The sequence below is a fragment of the Scyliorhinus canicula genome, chromosome 15 (assembly GCF_902713615.1).
Source record: "Scyliorhinus canicula chromosome 15, sScyCan1.1, whole genome shotgun sequence".
Classification (NCBI taxonomy): domain Eukaryota; kingdom Metazoa; phylum Chordata; class Chondrichthyes; order Carcharhiniformes; family Scyliorhinidae; genus Scyliorhinus; species Scyliorhinus canicula.
This window is the reverse complement of record NC_052160.1, coordinates 42,130,767-42,154,219: the sequence shown is the minus strand read 5'-3', so window position 1 is coordinate 42,154,219 and position 23,453 is coordinate 42,130,767. Positions and strand designations below refer to the sequence as shown.

General features: G+C 49.3%; 2 protein-coding genes across 2 annotated transcripts in view; one reads left to right on the top strand and one right to left on the bottom strand.

The window, feature by feature from the left end:
• LOC119978274 (trinucleotide repeat-containing gene 6A protein-like) overlaps positions 1-2,244 on the top strand; it is a 209,743-nt gene extending 207,499 nt beyond the window's left edge. The window contains 1 exon segment of the mRNA XM_038819765.1: positions 191-2,244. Within this exon segment, the coding sequence (XP_038675693.1) occupies positions 191-563 (373 nt within the window). The 3' untranslated portion in view covers positions 564-2,244.
• si:ch211-14k19.8 lies at positions 1,916-21,890 on the bottom strand. The gene is made up of 4 exons (XM_038819764.1): positions 21,690-21,890; positions 10,240-10,467; positions 4,373-4,526; positions 1,916-2,777 (listed from the first exon to the last, which is right to left on the bottom strand). Exons 1-4 carry the CDS (start codon positions 21,767-21,769, stop codon positions 2,703-2,705), a joined length of 537 nt encoding a protein of 178 aa, XP_038675692.1. The 5' UTR covers positions 21,770-21,890; the 3' UTR covers positions 1,916-2,702.
• Positions 21,891-23,453: the final 1,563 nt, after the last annotated feature.

The following is a 23,453-nucleotide window of genomic DNA, read 5'->3' as shown; positions in this document are numbered from 1 at the left end:
ATTGACAAAACCCACTACCAACCAGAAAATGGTCACTCAACATATTTGCTAAATGGCTTGTGCCTATTTCTTTTATTTTGTTTTTCAGGCCCTGTTTTGTAAAGCACTATAATTTGTTTTCTTTAAATTCAGGGTGCTGTATGAATACAAGTTGTTAACTGTAACTGACTTCTTCCTCTTTTGTTTACAGGTGTGTTTTAGGGAACACTACCATTCTTGCTGAGTTTGCCAGTGAAGACGAGATTAATCGCTTCTTTGCACAAGGCCAGTCGCTGACCCCGTCTCTGGGCTGGCAATCTCTGGGATCCAGCCAGAACCGCATCACATCCATTGACAGTTCCCACCCATTCTCAAACCGCAATGATCTCAATCACTGGAATGGTGCTGGGCTGTCGGGAACAGGTAGTGGAGACCTCCATGGCACTTCACTCTGGGGTACCCCCAATTATTCCACTAGCCTGTGGGGAACCCCGAGCAGCAATGACACGCGGGGAATCGGCAGCCCCTCCCCCATCAACGCTTTCCTCCCTGTTGACCACCTTGGAGGTGGAGAGTCCATCTGAACTTTACTCATGACTCAAACTGTGACCTCGACATGAAAAGCAGCACTAATTGGACTTCTCACCTACAGCGTGAGAGATGGGGAGAAGGGGTCACCTGTGGAAATGTTCCGTTCTGCACCTTTATTTCCACTTTCTTTTAGTCCAGAACATATCAGTTTTAATACTTGAATCATGCAGGCCAATAGTAAAAAAAATGTGAAAAAGTATATATTTATACTTCCAGATAGTGCTATCCATTTAAAAAAGAAAAAAAAAACTGCTTCAAATGAGCTAGCTTGTGTGCACTCATCATGTTTATTCCTTAAATTCCAAAACTTTATTTGAGTTGGCTGATGGGAGTGTGAGCTGTTAATCTGCACTGAGTACTGTCTCCCTGTCCAATTGGCAATAGGGCGGGGTGGGGGGGAGAGGGTAGTTCAAGTGTAAATGTTTACTCAAGGATGTTCTTTTAGCAAGGAAAAAAATGGACAAAAAGTGTGCTCTTTAATATGCCTTGACATGTACTTACCTTAACGTGGTATTGTAGAGCAAGGTCAAGTTATCATACTGACCTTGCAATTTCAAAAAGTATTGCACCAACTTCTTTCTTTTCAAAACGTTTTAATAAGATGATAAAAGAAAAACCTAAAGAATTTAATCTCTACAGTGTGACACTGTGGGCAGCAGCTGTGACTTGCAACCCCACCCTGCAAGCCAGGAGGGTACAGCACTTTCAATAGAGCTTTCATTTTTTTTTTTGGAGGTGCCCTGGTCGTGCCCTCTTGTTTACAGACTTTCGAGGGGAAATGTTTACTCTTCCATCATTCATAAAAATGAAAAAAAATTTTAAAATTTTTTTAAAAAATAAAAAAAAATATTTGCGGATGAAGATGTTCTATCTCTGGGAATATTTGAACAGTGTTTTGACCATGTTCTTTTTTTTTCTATTCCTCTATATCCTGAAACGAGAGAGAGCATGGTTCTCAGGAAATAGTTCCCCCCTCCCCGCCTCTGACACATTAGAAACTCCTGGTAGATTTGTGTAGGAAATCCCCAACTTTTAGCACTGAATTAAACTGCTCTGTAAACGTTACCCTTTTTTTTTGCCAAGTTAAACTGCTTAAAGCTGGAATTTCCAGTCATTGCTTTGAAATTGCTGTCTTTTTATAGTGAGTGAAGGTGGATTTTGCTGACATGTTGTAGTATATATACTTTATTTTTTCCCTCCTTTATATTCCCATTGAGTGGCTAAATGTATTTTGCTATTGTGACTGTGTCCAATTGACTGTTGTACTTAAAAAGAAAACCTGGCTGAGATCTGTAACTATGCATACTGTAACCAGCTCTGGTGGTTCACAGAATCATACCGTTCATCCGTAAGAGGCCGTTTTAATGTAAGAGTTTGTGTATAAGAGTTCTACAGAAAACGAGTTACTTTACACTTCTTGTTTTGTTTTGCCACTAAATGTATTCATTTGTGCTTGTACAGAGAGCAGACAAACCAGGACATGATTTTAACACTGCAGACAATGCCACCATTTCATTGCCTTTGTTATAACTGTCTGTTGGAAGATGCAAACAAGTCAGTGGCTTTTTAACTGTTTACAAATAGAATGTGATTGTAAAATGTATAATTTGGTTGTGTTGAATTATGAAGTTACTTCAAATATTAATAAATCATGACGTTTTTGGCTGCTCAGCATTTATATCCTTTCACTTTCTGTCATTTATTTGCTGTGGTTTTATCTCTGGTCAGTTCTGTGATTGTCTCTCTCCTCTTGCAGTGTCTCAATCAAAACTTCAAAGCTGCACATGTTCTTTAAGTGCTCACGCCCCCTTCCCGCTGTAGCCTGTTCACTGTTCCGTGTGTACACAAAGCAAAATGGCTTGCCGTTCAGCACAGGCCTGAGGTCAGAGTGCAGTCAGCAGATGGTGTGTTGCTTTAATCTACTGCTTGTAGCCTGGTTGCACAGGAAGCTTGTACTTGCAGGAGTGACGTTAAACTCTGAAGCCAAGTAGATGGCTGATTGTTTTTGCACAGTGCATCCAGCACAATAACATGGAAAAAGATACTGTGGTGGTGGGTGTTATGCTCCAAACGTAAGCAGAGGAAAACATGCTTGACCTTCAGGAAAAGGATGATGACTTTTCTGCATGTTTTCAAGCTGTCCAGTTTCTTTCCATGCTCACTAGTTCCATCCCTTCACAGTATGAACGAGGCCTCCTGGCTTTAAACTGCAAGAAAAAAGTAATTGTTTTTTGTGAGGAATTTGCAACACAGAAACCGAACATTTAGCCCATCTGATCTTTGGTGGTGTTTGCACTCCGAACCTCCTCCCACTTAAAGAACCTTTTCCAAAGCTGCTATCCTTCCATCCTTTTTCCTTCATGTATACATCTAGCATCCCCTTAAGTGCAGAAATGCTACAGCTATTCCTCCTAGTGGCAATGAATTCTACATTTTCAACTCTTGTGTAAAGAAATTTCTCCTAAACTATCTTTGCTATAATTTATGCTATTTTGGAATTAATTCCCCCTTCCTCTTCAGCTCCAGTTTTGCCCCCCCCCCCCATCTCTCTCTCCTGCCAGCACTGATTTGGGTTGGATTCAGATCCATGGATGCTGGCTGCCCTATGCTACACCTGCAGTGAGTGTCCCCGAATTAACCCACCACCAAGAAGTGTCATAACCCAGAGTCAGTGTCAGTACAACACAAGGTCATCCAGTGCAAAGAATATGTTGTATTAAGATTACTCTGTCTTGACATAACAAAAATCTCTGCTGGCGTGAGCAATTAAAAAAAAAAAATTTTTTTTTTAATAAACTGAGTACCCAATTTATTTTTTCCAATTAAGGGGCAGTTTAGCATGGCCAATCCACCTAGCCTGCACATCTTTGGGTTGTGGAGGTGAAACCCACACAAACACGGGGAGAATGTGCGAACACCACCACACAGACAGTGCCCCAGAGCTGGGATCGAACCTGGGACCTCGGCGCTGTGAGGCAGCAGTGCTAACCACTGCGCCACCATGCTGCCCTTGAGCTAGTAATTTTAACAAGCTGGTCAAGCTTAGCCTAAAATCAGATTGAAACTAGTGTTAGCAGAATATTTGGTTAATAATTTTAATGTTTTCAGTACCTTCACCTGCCACTCACTGAATCCATGCTTCAACAAAGGAGTAATGAACTTTTCTGGGAATGTATGCTTTTGGAAAACTAAGTTGCCTATTCAGATTCAGCACTTTGTCTGAGTTTTTGTTTTGCAATGATGTGTGTGGCACATCTCTGCCCAAGGGCTGATCAGACTATTTTACCGGACTGATTTGATGCCTGAAGGCAAATACCCCACATAAATCCTAATCACCAGAGTGCTGACATAGAACAGTACAGCACAGAACAGGCCCTTCGGCCCTCGATGTTGTGCCGAGCAATGATCACCCTACTCAAACCCACATATCCACCCTATACCCGTAACCCAACAACCCCCCCTTAACCTTACTTTTTTTAGGACACTACGGGCAATTTAGCATAGCCAATCCACCTAACCCGCACATCTTTTGGACTGTGGGAGGAAACCGGAGCACCCGCAGGAAACCCATGCACACACGGGGAGGACTTGCAGACATGGAGAATGGATGCTTGTTAGCCCTACTCCACTTGCTTCCTGGATGGAGTGGGAGCCTTCATGCAGGGAGGAAAGAAGATCTCAAAGCATTCGTCTCTGGATATTTGCTAGTGCTCCCTGAAAATGGCCTGGAACCAGGTTCGTAATCTGAGGACTACCAAAAAATACAATAGAAAAATGAAACTGGATTGAAGTGAATACTTACAGGTCTGTCCCTGCTCAGTTGGTACAAGATTGGAAAGGGTGACCACTGGAGAGGTTCAATGGGCCAGCTGTAAACAGATAAGTCACTGGCTTTCCCGGAGTCCCCAGCCTGCTCATTGATGCTGCTGATGCTGATGTCCAGGTTGTTTTGTAAACTACAGCAAAAAAAAATTAACTTGAAAAAATTGACTATTGGGTACACCAGGTATGTTCAGACTACGGTGAGTGATAATTCATTGAATCATAGAATTTACAGTACAGAAGGAGGCCATTCAGCCTATCGAGTCTGCACCGACTTTGGAAAGAGCACCCCATTTAAGCCCACGCTTCCAACGGATCTCCGTAACCCAGTAACCCCACCTAACCTTTTTGGACACTAAGGGCAATTTAGCATGGCCAATCCACCTACCCTGCACATCTTTTGGGTTGTGAGGGTGAGACCCACGTGGACATGGGGAGAATGTGCAAACTCCACACGGACAGTGACCCAGGATTGAACCCGGTCCTCAGCGCCTTGAAGCAGCAGTGCTAACCACTGTGCCACCCTCATCACAGGAACATTCAGTGAATTTTCATTGTTTTGTCCTATTGAGTGAAAGATGAAAAGCTTCAGCAAAGAACAAAGACGACAAAGAACAAAACTGCACAGGATCAGACCCTTCGGCCCTCTAAGCCTGCGCCGACCATGGTACCTGCCTAAACTAGAACCGTCTGCACTTACGGAGTCTGAATCCTTCCATTCCCACCCTATTCATATATTTGTCAAGATGTCTCTTAAATGCCGCTATCGTATCTGCGCCCACCATCTCCAAAGGCGCGTGTTCCATATATTTACCACCCTCTGTGTAAAAAAAACTTGTCTCGCACATCTGTTCTACACTTTTCCCCACTTTGGAAAGAGCACCCCATTTAAGCCCACGCTTCCAACGGATCTCCGTAACCCAGTAACCCCACCTAACCTTTTTGGACACTAAGGGCAATTTAGCATGGCCAATCCACCTACCCTGCACATCTTTTGGTTGTGGGGGCGAAACCCACGCAAACACGGAGAATGTGCAAACTCCATGCGGACAGTGACCTATAGCCAGGATCGAAACGGGTACCTCGGTGCCTTGAGGCAGTAATGCTAGTCACCGTGCTGCCCGTGACGTGATATTTAAAAATTCATTTTTATGGGTTGCGGTCTTCGCTGACCAGGCCAGCTTGTGCTGCCCATCACTCATGAGAATGTGGTGGTGAGCTGCTTTCTCTGCAGTCCCTGTGTGTAGGTACACCCATGGAGCTGTTAAGGAGGGAGTTCCAGGATTTTGACCCATAAATGGTGAAGGAATGGTGATATATTTCCAAGTCAGGATGGTGAGTGACTTGAAGAGGAACATCCAAGTGGTGGTGTTCCGATGTGTCTGTGTCTTTGTCCTTTCTGATTGTAATGGTTGTGGATTTGGAAGAGCTGCCTTAAGGAGCCTTAGTGAGTTGCTGCAGTGTATCTTATCAGGCTCTGGTCAGACCCCATTTGGAGTCTTGTTGCAGTTTGGGGCCCCGTATCTAAAGAATTATGTTCTGGCCTTGGAAATAGTCCAGAGGAGGTTCACAAGAATGATCCCTGAAATGAAGAGCTTGTCATATGAGGAGCGGGTCTATACTCTTTGGAGTTTAGAAGGATGCGAGGGGATCTTATTGAAACTTGGAGGATACTGAGAGGCCTAGATAGAGTACAGGGAGACGATGTTTCAACTAGTAGGAAAAACTAGAACCCCAAGCCTCAGACTGAAGGGACAATCTTTTAAAACTGAGATGAGGAGGAATTTCTTCAGCCAGAGGATGGTGTAACTCTTTGTCGCAGAAGGCTGTGTAGGCCAAATCACAGTGTGTCTTTAAGACAGCGATAGATAGGTTCTTGATTGGTAAGGGAATCCGGGGTTAGGGGGATGAGAAACCTATCAGCCATGATTGAACGGCCTAATTCTGCTCTCATGTCTTATGGTCTTACTTGTAGATGTAGACACTGCTGCTACTGTGTGTTGGTGGTGAAGGGAGTGAATGTTTGTGGAAGGGCTGTCAATCAAGTGGGCTGCTTCGTTCTGTGTGGTGTTGAGCTTCTTGAGTGTTGTTGGAGCTGCACTCATTCAGGAAGTGAAGAGTACTACATTACACTCCTGACTTGTGCCTTGTAGGTGGTGGACTTGCTTTGGGGAGTCAGGAGGAGGGTTACTGGCCGCAGGATTCCAAGCCTCCAACCTGTTCTTGTAGCCACAGTATTTATGTGACTAGTCCAGTCAGTTTGTGATCAATGGTAACCCCCAGTATGTTGATAGTTGGAGAATTCAGTAATGCCATTGAATATCATGGGGCGATGGCATGATTCTCTTATTGGAGATGGTCATTGCCCAGCACTTGTGTGGCATAAATGTTTCTTGCCATTTGTCAGTCAGAGCCTGGACATTGTCACGGTCTTGCTGCATTTGCACGTGGACTGCTTCAGTGCCTGAGGAGGTGCGAATGGTGCTGGGCACTGTGCAATTATCAGTGAACATCCCCACATCTGACCTTATATTGGAAGGAAGGACATTGATGAAGCAGCTGAATTTAGTTGGGCTCAGGTCAATACCCTGAGGAACTCATGTCAATACCCTGAGGAACTCATGTAGTGATGTCCTGTGTCTGAGATGACTGACCTCCAATAACCACAACCATCTTCCTTTGTGCTAGGTGTGACTCCAACCAGTGGAAGGTTTTCCCCCTGATTCTCATTGACTCCAGTTTTGCTCGGGAATCCTTGATGCCACACTTGACAAGTGCTGCCTTGATGTCAAGGACAGTCAACTCTCACTTCACGTCTGGAGGTCAGCTCTTTTGTCCATGTTTGAACCAAGGCTGTAATGAGGTCAGAAGTGGAGTGCCCAGCTAGAACCCAAACAGTATCTGAGCAGTTGTTGCTAAGAAAGTACCGCTTGATGATGGAGAGTGGTAGACTGATAGGGTGGTAATTGGCCAGGTTGGATTTGTCCTGATTTTTGTGAACATTGAATCCTTTAAGATCCTGAGGGGTCTTAACAGTGAATTGTGCAGACAATGTTTCCTCTTGTGGGATAATCCAGAATTAGGGACCACTGCTTAAAAATAAGGGGTCGCTCATTTAAGACAAGAGCTGTGGAGAATTATTTTCACTGAGGATCTTTTTTTTTAATTTTAAATAAATTTAAAGTGCCCAATTCTTTTTTTTTTCAATTAAAGGGAAATTTTACGTGGCCAATCCACCTACCTACACATTTTTGGATTGTGGGGGTGAAATCCACGCAGACACGGGGAGAATATGCAAACTCCACACACGGCCAGGATTGAATCTGAGTCCTCGGTGGCGTGAGGCAGCAGTGCTAACCACCATTGTGCCGCCCTCTTTCTCGGAGGGTCTTGAGTCCTTGGAGCTCTCTCCCTCAAAAGCAGAGTCTTTGAATATTTTTACAGCAGAGCTGGATAGATTCTTGATTAGAAAGGGGGTGAAAGTTATTGGGGGCAAACAGAATTGTGGGGCTGAGGTTACAATCATCCATGATCTTATTGAATGGCAGAGCAGGCTGGAAGGGCCAAGCAGCCTGCTTCTAATCTGTATGATGCACCGATGTTGGCGCTGGACTGGAATGGGTACAGTAAGGAGTCTTACAACACCAGGCAAGGTCCAACAGGTTTATTTGGAATCATGAGCTTTCGGAGCGTGACTCCTTCATCACCTGACTCTCCACTCATTGGGGCCATTCCAAGGACAACGAAAGACAGTTGTACTTGTTAGAGGCCAATCATCTCAGTTCTAGGACATATCACTAGGAGTTTCTCGGGGGTCGTGTCCTAGTCTCAACCATCTTCAGCTGGTTAATAAATGACCTTCCCTCCATCTTAAGGTCAGAAATGGGAATGTTTGCTGATTATTGCACGATATCAGCACCATTCATTACTCCTCAGATACTGCAACAGTCCATGTCCATGTGCAGCAAGACCTGGAACATGTTTTGGGCTGATCAGGGGCAAGTTACAACCATACACCAGTGCCAGGCAAAAATCATCTCCAACAAGAGAGAATGCAACAATTTCCCCTTGACATTGAATGGCCTTACCATCACTGAACCCCCCCCCCAAAACTAGCAACATCCTGGGGTTACCATTGACCAGAAACTGACCTGGACCAGTTATAAAGGTAGGGTGGCTACAAGAGCAGGTCAGTGGAAAGGAATTCTGTGGCATGTCCCCAAAGCCTGTCCACCATCTGTAAGGCACAAGTCCCGATCCCGAGCGTAATGGAATCCTCTACAGTTGCCTGGAAGTTCAAGAAACTCAGCACCATCCAGGACAAAGCAGACCACTTAATTTGCACTCCCATCTACCACCTTAAATATTCACTCCTTCCACCACCGACAAACAATGGCAGGTGTGTGTACCATCTGCAAAATGCACTAAGGTAAGTCGACAGCACATTCCAAATTCATGATCTCTACCACGTAGAAGGACAAAGGCAACGGATGCATAGGAACACCACCACCTGCAAGTTTCCTTCCAAGCTACACACCACCCTGACTTGGAACTCCTTCCCTAACAGCACTGTGGGTGTACCCACCCCTACATGGGCAGCAGCCGTTCAAGAAGGCAGCTCACCATCACCTTCTCACAGGCAAGTGGGATTGACAATAAATTCTGGTCTACCCAGCCCAGCCAGCGATACCCACAGCCAATGAAAGAAAATTTTTGAAATGTTGAGGCTCGATGGAGTCTGACCTTGACTCAGTGATGGGCTGGGTCCCTCATCCACTGACCTTGTGTTGGTTTTAATAAGATTAACTGGGTGGAGCTGACACTGGTAATCAGTGCTATCAGTGGAAACTAAATTCAGTTTAGCTCTCTGGGGCTGGACTCTGCGCAGCGCCTCCTAATTAACAAGGTTAAGGTTAAAGGAAAAAGTAATTACAGTCCCCTTTGATAATGCAGGGTGATGAGGGGATGGGGCTGGTTTGTTGGGGTGGGGAAGCTTTGTTTGTCCCCTACCTCGGTCACCACCCGAATCTCGCTACGGATGTTATTTCAGGATTGTGGCAAACTTCCCAACATCCACCCATCAACTGAAAATTTCAGAAACGGGAGCAAAACTTAACCTCTTGGTCTCCTAGAAATTGTTGTAGTCCTGACCAGTAACATCAAACAAATGCCTTTACAGTAGCAAACATCACAGGCAGTTTGAGAACCCAATTTCAGAGAAACATTTGGAATCTACAAGGTTGATAGAGCCTCAGCAGCAGAGACAGGCTTTAAACCTGCCATGGCTCAGTGGGTCACAGCCTCTGAGTCATGTTTGTGGGTTCAAGACTTACTCCAAAGGCTCAAGCACAAAATCCAATCTTATCCTCCCATACTAACTGAGGGAGCGCTGCATTGTTGAAGGTGTTGTCTTTCGGATGGAACATTAAACCTAGGCCCTGTGGGCCCCCTCAGGTAAAGATCCACTTACGCTATTCAGAAAACCATTGGAGCTAATCCCGTTCTGACCGATATTGATCTGTCAACCAAGATCACTTCAAAATCGCGATGTGGTCCTTGTCACATTGCTGTTTGTAGGATCTTTGCAAGTTTGCTGCTGATTTCTTACAAGTGACTGCACCTCAAAAGTACTTCATTGACTGTAAAGTGTTTTATAACATCCTGAAGTTATGAAAGGCACTAGATAAATATACCGCTATCTTTGTTTGACTGGAAAGTCAGAGCACCAGAGTGGGGCCTTAACAGGATTTGGATGGGAGTATTGGATTTGGATGGGAGTATTTTCTTGCCTCTAACTTGTATATAATTCCATCATTTGTAGTTTGTTCTAGAACTAATGGTCTTTACCTGTGCCTGAAGGTTGATCGATCGTGTGGGGCTGTCCTCCAGCTGCTGTAGGTGCCAGTCACAGACTCCTCATGATAGGAGTAGTAACTACTGTCCAACATCTGCAAGTGGATCAGTTCATCTGAGTTACTGAAGCCAGGGTTGTCCAAAGAACTGACAGAGTAGTTTAGCCAGGACTGGGACTGGTATTGATTGGAGAAATCATCGAATCGACTGAAGCGCTTGTAACTGGAGGGAGAAAAATATTAAAAGATCACAACGTCCCCTCCTGAAAAAGTGTTTGAATCTGGTCCCTGGGAACTCAGTCTGAGCTTTGTCTGGGATAATAGGGCACAGGTGAGGAGTTTCTGCCCATGTTTCTGTCCACATGTTAGACATCCTGAGTTCCAGCTCTGTCATGATGAGAATGCGGGGGGGGGGGGGGGGGGGGGGGGACTGTTGGATAATTCCCCACTTTAAATTGCTATTGGCATCTCCAGGAGTCTGTTCCCTCCTGCCAGCTGCTTTCAGGGCAAGGTCAAGAGGGAGAATCGCACACAGGCAGGTTTGGCTCTCTTCTTCCATAGGCTAGGACAGTGTGCTCAGACACTGCTCTATCACACTGGGACAGTGGGCTCAGACACTGCTCTCTCACACTGGGACAGTGGGCTCAGACACTGCTCTATCACACTGGGACAGTGGGCTCAGACACTGCTCTCTCACACTGGGACAGTGGGCTCAGACACTGCTCTATCACACTGGGACAGTGGGCTCAGACACTGCTCTCTCACACTGGGACAGTGGGCTCAGACACTGCTCTGTCACACTGGGACAGTGGGCTCAGACACTGCTCTATCACACTGGGACAGTGGGCTCAGACACTGCTCTGTCACACTGGGACAGTGGGCTCAGACACTGCTCTCTCACACTGCGACAGTGGGCTCAGACACTGCTCTCACACTGGGACAGTGGGCTCAGACACTGCTCTCTCACAGTGGGCTCAGACATTGCTCTCTCACACTGGGACAGTGGGCTCAGACACTGCTCTCTCACACTGGGACAGTAGGCTCAGACACTGGCTCTCTCACACTGGGACAGTGGGTCCAGGCACTGCTCTCTCACATTGGGACTGTGGGCCCAGACGCTGCTCTTTCACACGCGGACAGTGGGTCCAGGCACTGCTCTCTCACTCAGGGACAGTATGCTCAGACACTGCTGTTTCACAGTGGGCTTAGACACTGCTCTCTCACACTCGGACAGTGGGTCCAGGCACTGCTCTCTCACCCTGGGACACTAGGTTCAGACACAGCTCTCCCACACTGGGACACTGGGCTCAGACACTGCTCCCTCACACTGGGACAGTGGGCTCAGACACTGCTCTATCACACTGGGGCAGTGGGCTCAGACACTGTTCTCTCACACTGGGACACCAGGCTCAGACACTACTGTTTCACACAGGGACTGGGCTCAGACACTGCTCTCCCACACTGGGACAGTATGCTCAGACACTGCTCGATCACACTGGGACAGTGGGCTCAGACACTGTTCTCTCACACTGGGACACCAGGCTCAGACACTACTGTTTCACACAGGGACTGGGCTCAGACACTGCTCTCCCACACTGGGACAGTATGCTCAGACACTGCTCTCTCACACTGGGACAGTGGGCTCAGACACTGTTCTCTCACATTGGGACACCAGGCTCAGACACTACTGTTTCACACTGGGACTGGGCTCAGACACTGCTCTCTCACACTGTGACAGTGTGCACGGACACTGCTGTTTCACACTGGGACAGTGGGCTCCGACACTGCTCTCTCACACTGGGACAGTGGCATCAGACACCGCTCTCTCACCCTGGGACAGTAGGTTCAGACACTGCTCTCTCACACTGGGACAGCGGGCTCAGTCACTGCTCCCTCACACTGGGACAGTGTGCTCAGACACTGCCGTTTCACACTGGGACAGTGGGGGTCAGACACTACTCTCTCACACAGGGACAGTGGGGTCAGTCACTGCTCTCACACTGGGACAGTGGGCTAAGACACTGCTCTCACACTGGGACAGTGGGCTAAGACACTGCTCTCACACTGGGACAGTGGACTCAGACACTGCTTTCTCACACTGGGACAGTCGACTCCGACAGTGCTCTCTCACACTGGGACAGCGGGCTCAGACACTGTTCTCTCACACTGGGGCAGTGGGCTCAGACACTGCTCTCTCAGACTGGGACAGTGGCTCAGACACTGCTCTCTCAAACTGGGACAGCAGGCTCAGACACTGCTCTCTCACACTGGGACAGTGGGCTCAGACACTGCTCTCTCAGACTGGGACAGTGGCTCAGACACTGCTCTCTCAAACTGGGACAGCAGGCTCAGACACTGCTCTTTCACACTGGGACACTGGGCTCAGACACTGCTCTCTCACACTGGGATAGTGGACTCCGACACTGCTCTCTCACACTGGGACAGTGGCTCAGACACTGCTCTCTCAAACTGGGACAGCAGGCTCAGACACTGCTCTCTCACACTGGGACAGTGGGCTCAGGCACTGCTCTCTCAAACTGGGACAGCAGGCTCAGACACTGCTCTCTCTCACGCTGGGACAGTGGGCTCAGACACTGCTCTCTCACACTGGGACAGCAGGCTCAGGTACTGCTCTCTCTCACACTGGGACAGTGGACTCCGACACTGCTCTCTCACACTGGGACAGTGGGCTCAGACACTGCTCTCTCAAACTGGGACAGCAGGCTCAGACACTGCTCTCTCACACTGGGACAGTGGGCTCAGGCACTGCTCTCTCACACTGGGACAGTGGTTCCAGGCGCTGCTGACTCACACTGGGACAGTGCGTCCAGGCACTGCTCACTCACTGAGGCAATGGGCTCAGACACTGCTCTCTCACACTGGGACAGTGGGCTCAGACACTGCTCTCTCACACTGGGACAGTGGGCTCAGACACTGCTCTCTCACACTGGGACAGTGGGCACAGACACTGCTCTCTCACTGAGGCAGTGGGCTCAGACACTGGCTCTCTCACAGTGGGTCCAGGCACTGCTCTCTCACATTGGGACTGTGGGTCCAGGCACTGCTCTCTCACACTGGGACAGTGGATCCAGGCACTGCTCTCTCACACTGGGACAGTGGGCCCAGGCACTGATCTCTCACACTGGGACAGTAGGTTCAGACACTGCTCTCTCACACTGGGACAATAGGTTCAGACACTGCTCTCTCACACTGGGACAGTGGGCTCAGACACTGCTCTCTCACACTGGGACAGTAGGGACAGACACTGGTCTCTCACACTGGGACAGTAGGTTCAGACACTGCTCTCTCACACTGGGACAGTGGGCTCAGACACTGTTCTCTCACACTGGGACAGTAGGGCCAGACACTGCTCTCTCACACTGGGACAGTGGGCTCAGACACTGCTCTCTCACACTGGGACAGTGGGCTCAGACACTGCTCTCTCACACTGGGACAGTAGGGCCAGACACTGCTCTCTCATATTGTGACAATGGGCCAGAAACTCCTCTCTTACACTGGAACAGTAGCTCAGAAACTGCTCTCTCACACTGGGACAGTGGGCTCAGACACTGCTCTCACACTGGGACAGTGTGCTCAGACACCGCTGTCTCACACTGGAACAGTGGGCTCAGACCCTGCTGTTTCACACTGGGACAGTGGGCTCAGACACTGCTGTTTCACACTGGGACAGTAGGCTCAGACACTGCTCTCTCACACTGGGACAGTGGGCTCAGACACTGCTCTCTCACACTGGGACAGTGGGCTCAGACCCTGCTGTTTCACACTGGGACAGTGGGGTTAGACACTTTTCTGACATTGGGACAGTAGTTCAGTCACTGCTCTCTCACACTGGGACAGTGGGCTCAGACACTGCTCTCTCACACTGGGACAGTGGGTCCAGGCGTTGCTCTCTCAAAGTGGGCTCAGACACTGCTCTCTCACACTGGGACAGCAGGCTCAGACACTGCTCTCTCACACTGGGACCGTGGGCTCAGACCCTGCTGTTTCACACTGGGACAGTGGGCTCAGACACTGCTCTCTCACACTGGGACAGTAGGCTCAGACACTGCTCTCTCACACTGGGACAGTGGGCTCAGACACTGCTCTCACACTGGGACAGCAGGCTCAGACACTGCTCTCTCACACTGGGACAGTGGGCTCAGACCCTGCTGTTTCACACTGGGACAGTGGGCTCAGACACTGCTCTCTCACACTGGGACAGAGGGCTCAGACACTGCTCTCTCACACTGGGACAGTGGGCTCAGACACTGCTCTCACACTGGGACAGTGGGGTTAGACACTGCTCTCTCACACTGGGACAGTGGGCTCAGACACTGCTCTCTCACGCGGTGACAGAGGGACAGACACTGCTCCCTCACACTGGGACAGTGGGGTTAGACACTGCTCCCTCACACTGGGATAGTGGACTCAGACACTGCTCTCTCACACTGGGATAGTGGACTCCGACACTGCTCTCTCACACTGGGATAGTGGACTCCGACACTGCTCTCTCACACTGGGACAGTGGACTCCGACACTGCTCTTTCACACTGGGACAGTGGACTCCAATACTGCTCTCTCACACTGGGACAGTGGACTCTGACACTGCTCTCTCACACTGGGACAGTGGACTCCGACACTGCTCTTTCACACTGGGACAGTGGACTCCAATACTGCTCTCTCACACTGGGACAGTGGGCTCAGACATTGCTCTCTCACACTGGGACAGTGGGCTCAGACACTGCTCTCTCACACTGGGACAGTGGACTCTGACACTGCTCTCACACTGGGGCAGTGGACTCCGACACTGCTCTCTCACACTGGGACAGTGGGCTCAGTCACTGCTCTCACACTGGGGCAGTGGACTCCGACACTGCTCTCACACTGGGGCAGTGGACTCCGACACTGCTCTCTCACACTGGGACAGTGGGCTCAGTCACTGCTCTCACACTGGGGCAGTGGACTCTGACACTGCTCTCTCACACTGGGACAGTGGACTCCGACACTGCTCTCTCACACTGGGACAGTGGGCTCAGTCACTGCTCTCACACTGGGGCAGTGGACTCCGACACTGCTCTCTCACACTGGGACAGTGGACTCTGACACTGCTCTCACACTGGGGCAGTGGACTCCGACACTGCTCTCTCACACTGGGACAGTGGACTCTGACACTGCTCTCACACTGGGACAGTGGACTCTGACACTGCTCTCTCACACTGGGACAGTGGGCTCAGTCACTGCTCTCTCACACTGGGACAGTGGACTCCGACACTGCTCTCACACTGGGGCAGTGGACTCCGACACTGCTCTCACACTGGGACAGTGGACTCTGACACTGCTCTCTCACACTGGGACAGTGGACTCTGACACTGCTCTCTCACACTGGGACAGTGGACTCTGACACTGCTCTCTCACACTGGGACAGTGGACTCTGACACTGCTCTCTCACACTGGGACAGTGGACTCTGACACTGCTCTCTCACACTAGGACAATGGACTCTGACACTGCTCTCTCACACTGGGACAGTGGGCTCAGACACTGCTCTCACACTGGGACAATGGCCACACACTACTCTCTGCTCTCTCACACTGGGACAGTGGGCTCAGACACTGCTCTCACACTGGGACAATGGCCACACACTACTCTGTGCTCTCTCACACTGGGACAGTGGGGTTAGACACTTCTCTGACATTGGGACAGTGGGCCAGACACTGCTCTCTCAAGCTGGGACGTGGGGGTCAGGCACTGCTCTCTCACATTGGGACAGTGGGCTCCAACACTCTTTCTCACAGACAGTGGGCTCAGACACTACTCTCTCACACACTGGGACACTGGGCCAGAAAATGCACTTTCACACACTGGGACAATGGCACACCATATATATGTCCATAAAAATTACATTCAATCATCAGGCGCTGTGCAAAGGCAGGTTGTCTGTTGAAGCTTAAACCTGAGCTGCTTTCTTGTCAATTTTCTGTCTGTTGATCTGCCATTGCCTTCCACTGTTAAGGGGCAGGTTCCAAATCCACCTCAACCACAACAGTAATTGAACTCATGCTGTTGTCGTACATATATACATGTGTGGTTTGTGCGCACACTCTCCCACTTGGCTGTGAATCCCTAACAGGTTTCTAAGCTATACCGTGGATAGATCCGGTGCGGCTGTGCTATTCTTTGTTTCTGACTCCCTGGGGATTCTTAGTATAACACAAACAATAAAAAGGAGAATTCAGGACAGGCTTCAAGGACTTGGAGAGAGAGTTTCAGCTGCTGAGTCAAGAAAGCTTCCTGCTTCCACCAACACGCCTAAATTCCTACATACCGGAGTGGAAAAGTCAGTGTGTCGAACAACAATGTCCCAAACTAATCTTATTTCAGGTTTGAGAACGTGGTACGATGATTAAACCCCAGAGAATTAGGAGATGGTCATGTTTAGCTGTGTAACAAGCAGTGACTGTGAGAATACAGCAGGATTCAGAGCAGTCACCAGAAGTGGCTGTACCTCGAATCAAACACAGTGCAACCATCCCTGTGACAGAGACCACATCCCAAGGTAAATTCACTGCCTCAAAGGATAATTCCACCACCTCTCTGAGTTGTTAATTATAGTCTACCCAACCAATAGGAATTGACCACTTGTACTAGGCACTGGCTATTGACCAGAGTCTGGGGAATCTTCCTCAGCAGGTCAACATCTACAAAGTGGGGATTAGGGAGAGCGAGAGCATGCTGAAAAACTCAGCAGGGCCAGTTAGGAGCTGACAAAACAACATATTGATGTGTTCTTCCATCTACTCAATTCATCCACTTGTGACAATTTTGTGCCTGAACAGTTAACTCTTTTGATCTCTCATGGATGACAAGGTTTTCCAGCATTTTGTGAGAGGGGAGGAGGAAGAGGAAGAGGATGTGAAAGGGAGGGAGATGGTGGGGAAGGGGAAAGGGAGGGAGATGGAGGGGGAAAGGGAGGGAGATGGAGGGGGAAAGGGAGGGAGATGGAGGGGGAAAGGGAGGGAGATGGAGGGGGAAAGGGAGGGAGATGGAGGGGGAAAGGGAGGGAGATGGAGGGGGAAAGGGAGGGAGATGGAGGGGAAAGGGAGGGAGATGGAGGGGGAAAGGGAGGGAGATGGAGGGGGAAAGGGAGGGAGATGGAGGGGAAGGGGAAAGGGAGGGAGATGGAGGGGAAGGGGAAAGGGAGGGAGATGGAGGGGAAGGGGAAAGGGAGGGAGATGGAGGGGAAGGGGAAAGGGAGGGAGATGGAGGGGAAGGGGAAAGGGAGGGAGTTGGAGGGGGAAAGGGAGGGAGATGGAGGGGAAAGGGAGGGAGATGGGGGGGAAAGGGAGGAGATGGGGGGAAAGGGAGGGAGATGGGGGGGAAAGGGAGGGAGATGGAGGGGGAAAGGGAGGAGATGGAGGGGGAAAGGGAGGGAGATGGAGGGGAAAGGGAGGGAGATGGAGGGGGAAAGGGAGGGAGATGGAGGGGGAAAGGGAGGGAGATGGAGGGGGAAAGGGAGGGAGATGGAGGGGGAAAGGGAGGGAGATGGAGGGGGAAAGGGAGGGAGATGGAGGGGGAAAGGGAGGAGATGGAGGGGAAAGGGAGGGAGATGGAGGGGGAAAGGGAGGGAGATGGAGGGGGAAAGGGAGGGAGATGGAGGGGGAAAGGGAGGGAGATGGAGGGGGAAAGGGAGGGAGATGGAGAGGGAAAGGGAGGGGATGGAGGGAAGGGGAAAGGGAGGGAGATGGAGGAGGATGGGAAAGGGAGGGAGATGGAGGGGGAAAGGGAGGGAGATGGTGGGGGAAAGGGAGGGAGATGGAGGGGGAAAGGGAGGGAGATGGAGGGGGAAAGGGAGGGAGATGGAGGGGGAAAGAGGGAGATGGAGGGGGAAAGGGAGGGAGATGGAGGGGGAAAGGGAGGGAGATGGAGGGGGAAAGGGAGGGAGATGGAGGGGGAAAGGGAGGGAGATGGAGGGGGAAAGGGAGGGAGATGGAGGGGGAAAGGGAGGGAGATGGAGGGGGAAAGGGAGGGAGATGGAGGGGAGAAAGGGAGGGAGATGGAGGGGGAAAGGGAGGGAGATGGAGGGGGAAAGGGAGGGAGATGGAGGGGGGAAAGGGAGGGAGATGGAGGGGGAAAGGGAGGGGAGATGGAGGGGGGAAAGGGAGGGAGATGGAGGGGGGAAAGGGAGGGAGATGGAGGGGGGAAAGGGAGGGAGATGGAGGGGGGAAAGGAGGGAGATGGAGGGGGAAAGGGAGGGAGATGGAGGGGGAAAGGGAGGGAGATGGAGGGGGGAAAGGGAGGGAGATGGAGGGGGAAAGGGAGGGAGATGGAGGGGGAAGGGGAGGGAGATGGAGGGGGAAAGGGAGGGAGATGGAGGGGGGAAAGGGAGAGGAGATGGAGGGGAAGGAAAGGGAGGGAGATGGAGGGGAAGGTGAAAGGGAGGGAGCTGGAGGGGGAAGGGGAGTGGGAGGGAGATGGAGGAGGAAGGGGAGTGGGAGGGAGATGGAGGAGGAAGGGAGAGATGGAGGAGGAAGGGGGAAGGGAGGGAGATGGAAGGGGAAAGGGAAGGGAGGGAGATGGAGGGGAGGGGAAGTGGGAGATGGAGGGGAAAGGGAGGGAGATGGAGGGGGAAAGGGAGGGAGATGGAGGGGAAGGGGAGTGGGAGATGAAGGACAAGGGGAGAGCTGAGAAGATGGATGGAGGTTGGGGGAGAGGGGGAGTGGAGGAGACGGGAGAGCAAGAGAGAGGTGAAAAAAGATGTTAGTAGGAAAAGGGGAAAAGTGAGTGAGAGAAAACTGGGAGGGAGATGGAAGATATGGGCAAGGGGATGTGATTGAGGGAGTGGGGGATTTGAAGCAGCAGGGCAGGGAAGATGGAGGGCGGAAGGCTAATGGGAGAGAGGGAGAAGGAACGATAAAGAAGAGAGGGTTGTGGTGATGGGATGGGATGGAGAGGGAGGGTGGTGGAAGATTGCGCCGAGGGGAGTGGATCCCCAGATCCAATGATGCAATGCCAAACGTTTGAGTTCGCAATGAAGAAATGTAGCTCAGGTGAGCAGGAATCAAGGAACTGCTCGAGACAAACAGGACTCGGGAGGAAAGTCCCCTATCTGAGTTTGTGTTCTGGTTTATTTACTCTGCTGCATCCAGTTAATGGGCTGCAGTCTTCAGATTTTCTTGTTCTGTTCATAACTTTTCACCCACTCCTGTGCCCACATATCCCCTCCACCTCCTCACCATCAGCCCAGGCTGGAATCTTCCTGATGTGTGGGTCCCCACCTGAAGGGCAGCACGGTAGCAGGAGTGGGTTAGCACAATTGCTTCACAGCTCCAGAGTCCCAGGTTCAATTCCGGCTTGGGTCACTGTCTGTGCGGAGTCTGCAAATCCTCACCGTATGTGCAGTGGGTTTCCTCGGGTGATCGGTTTTCTCCCACAGTCCAAAGATGTGCAGGTTAGGTGGATTGGCCATGATAAATTGCCCTAGTGTCCAAATTGCCTTAGTGTTGGGTGGGGTTACTGGGTTATGGGGATAGGGTGGAGGTGTTGACCTTGGGTAGGGTGCTCTTTCCAAGAGCGGCGCAGACATAATGGGCCGACTGGCCCTCCTCTGCACTGTAAATTCTATGATAATCTCTTCCCATATTTTCCACAGTGTCCCAAAGTTATTCCCACTTGTGATCATGAGAGGGGGCGAGTGACAAGCAAGTGATGGATAAAAAAGAGGGTGTTAGAGATAGTGAGATAGAGACAGTGAGTTAAAGACATGGGAATATTGTGAATTGTGAGGATAGCAATAGACTCAAGACGACATACATTGGTGGAGTGGGTAGACATGGCAGATGAAATTTAATGCAGAGAAGTGTGATGTGATACATTTTGGTTAGGCAGAATGAAGTATGGCAATATAAAATAATGAGTACAATTATTAAAGAGTACAGAAGCTGAGAGACCTTGGGGTATATGTGCAACATCACTGAAGGGGACAGGGCAAGTTGAGAAATGATTCAAAAGAGCACACAGGGTCCTGGGCTTTATAAATAGAGGCACACAACACAATGGAGGCACAGTAAGGAAGTTATAATAAACATTTATAAAACACTGATTCGGGAAGCACGGTGTCGGCACTGAGGACCCGAATTTAATCCCGGCCCCAGGTCACCGTCTCCCCGTGTTTGTGTGGGTCTCAACCCCACAACCCAAAGATGTGCAGGGTAGGGAGATTGGCCACACTAAATTGCCCCTTAATTGGAATTTTTTTTAAATTCCACTGTACGGTGGATGTGAAGGCTTTCAAGAGGGTGCAGAAAAGATTTATGAAAATGATTCCAGGGCTGAGGACTTCAGTAGATGTATAGATTGAAAAGTTTGGATTGTTCTCCTTAAGGTTGAGAGATGTGATAGAAGTGTGCAAATCATGAGGACTCTAAATAGGTAGTGAGAAACTGTTTCTCATTGGACACTGATTTGAGTTTATTGGTGAAACTACCAATGGCACAGAGACCAATAAAACCATGCATATTAATGAAGCAATTTGCACAACCTGCTGGTGTGAATTAACCTTCAGAGGTGGCAGATGATGCAGTGCTCACACCTCATAGATCAGTCCTGCCTGTGCTCCAGCAAGTAGCAGGTCAGATCCCAATGATTAATGAGTCCTACTGCATGTGTGCTACAACTATCATTGCCCATCCCATTCTCAGGGATGCCGTACAGCTACTTGTCTATTTTAATGCAGTTTTTGGTGTGAAATCCATGTTAATTTGCTCTCAGAGATGAGATATTTTAGCTGTAGCATTACAAAACGGAGAAAGCACGATCATCATATACTGCACACTGCCAGTATGGTGTTGAAAGCTTTCTACAAAGAACAAAGGAAAAAGAAATGTACAGCACAGGACGCTTGGATAATACCCCGTTCTTGGGGAGGGGCATTGTTAGATTTAATCCCTGCTGCCATGAATTTGAAGATATGACACTCACTGTTACAATGCATTAGTAGTATTTATAAGGCAGCACAGTGGCGCAGTGGGTTAGCCCTGTTGCCTCACGGAGCCCGAGGTCCCAGGTTCGATCCCGGCTCTGGGCCACTGTCCGTGTGGAGTTTGCACATTCTCCCCGTGTTTGCGTGGGTTTCGCCCCCCACAACCCAAAGATGTGCAGGCTAGGTAGATTGGCCACGCTAAATTGCCCCTTAATTGGAAAAAATGAATTGGGTACGCTAAATTTATTTATTTTTTAATTTTAAATTTTAAATAGTATTTATAATACAAAAACAGGCAATTCGGCCAACAGATTTCCTGCAGTTGGAAGGAAATGTGGACATTTGTACCCAGTGGCAGGTCACAGGTCTCTCTGCACCTCCCCTCCCATTGTGAGCCATTCCCATTCTCTCTAAGGCTGGTGTAAATTATCTGACAGATGTGGGACCAGCTGAGATGGCGTTCTCTTACCTGCTTTTTGTCTGGTCAACTTTGGCCTCAATCAACAAGATCTTGAACCTTCTCAGGACAGCGATCGTGACAGCACCCATGACAAACAGGAGACCTGAGCACCACACCAAACACAATTCCAATCAGGCTCTGCCGGGTCATTCTGTGGTCACACCTGGGACCCATGAACCAGTAATCAATGCCCACGGGACACCTGCAATAAAATGTGATGATTCTTCACAGGAGCCTTCATAGAATGTTTCAGTTGAGTGGTAGGCCGTTCAGCCCATCGTAAGCGCAAGTCCCACACAGCATTTTCTCCATATCCAGACAATGTCCAAATTCCTATTAAAGGTTCCTATGATTTTTTTTTCCCTTCACCCTTTCATTGCATTCCAAGTCGAAACAGCCCTTTAAAAAAATAATTTCCTCATTTCCCCTCCTAATTACCTTAAATCACGCCCTCTTTTTTTTACATATTATTTATTCACAAGATGTGGCAAAGCCAGAATATATTGCCCATTACTAGTTGCCTTGATAAGGCGGTAGTTCCAGTATTCTGACCCATCAACAATGAAGGAACAACAATATATTTCCACATGCGAATGGTGTGTGACTGCCAGGTGGTGGTGGTTACTGCCAGTGTTCTCGAGGTTGTGGGTTTTGGAGGTGCTGTGAAGAAGCCTGAACAAGTTGCTGCAGTGCATAGAACATAGAACATCTTTGGACTGTGGGAGGAAACCGGAGCACCCGGAGGAAACCCACGCACACACGGGGAGGTGGTGCAGACTTCCGCACAGACAGTGACCCGCCGGGAATCGAACCTGGGACCCTGGAGCTGTGAAGCAATTTATGCTAACCACCATGCTACCGTGCTGCCCATCTTGTAGATGGTGCATCTTGTAGATGGTGCACCAGGCAGTCACATTGTGCAAGTGGTGGAAGAGTGAACGTTTAAGGTGATGGATGGAGTGCCAATCAAACAAACCGCCTTGACCTTGGGTGTTGTTGGAGCTGCACTCATCCTGGCAAGTGGAGAGTATTCCATCTGATCTTTGAGTTGTAGGATTGTGGTGTTTTGCACATTGTCCCTGTGTCTGCGTGGGTCTAACCCTACAACCCAATGATGTGCAGAGTAGGTGGATTGGCAATGTTAAAATTGTCCCTTAATTGGAAAAAAAAATTAGGTACTCTAAATTCCTAAAAAACCTTTTGACTTGTAGGTGGTGGACAAGCTTTGCAGAGTCAGGAGGTGAGCACTATTAGCTACACTATTTCTGCAGCTGATTCAGTTAAAAGAGAATGGCTGGTCAATAGTGATCTCTGCTATGTTGATTTGACAATGAATGTCCTGCCAAGGTTCCTATTTATATTCCAGATTTTCATTCCGAAGGCCTTTTTTCGGCAGTTGGACACAGTCATTTCAGAGTTTATATGGACGGAGAAGGTGCCACGGTTGAAGTAGGCCTTGCCATAGAGGCAGAAAGGCAGTTGTTACTGAATCAGCTGCAGTAAATGTCGGGTACCTGCTGTAATGCCACCGTACCTCAAGCTCAAAACGTCATAGTTCAAGCAGTTAGAGACACCTGCGATGTTATAGGCAATGCATTCATCAGATCCCAGCTGTCCTACCATGTTAGCTGACTGACAGATTCCCTTGTTAAATGAACAGAGGGGCAAGCTATATCCAGTCACGAGGCCATAATGAATCAAGCTCCTTCCCATTCACTCACTGTCAAGAATCTCAATGAATTGTGCTACCTATCCATTCACTATTCAGTGAGA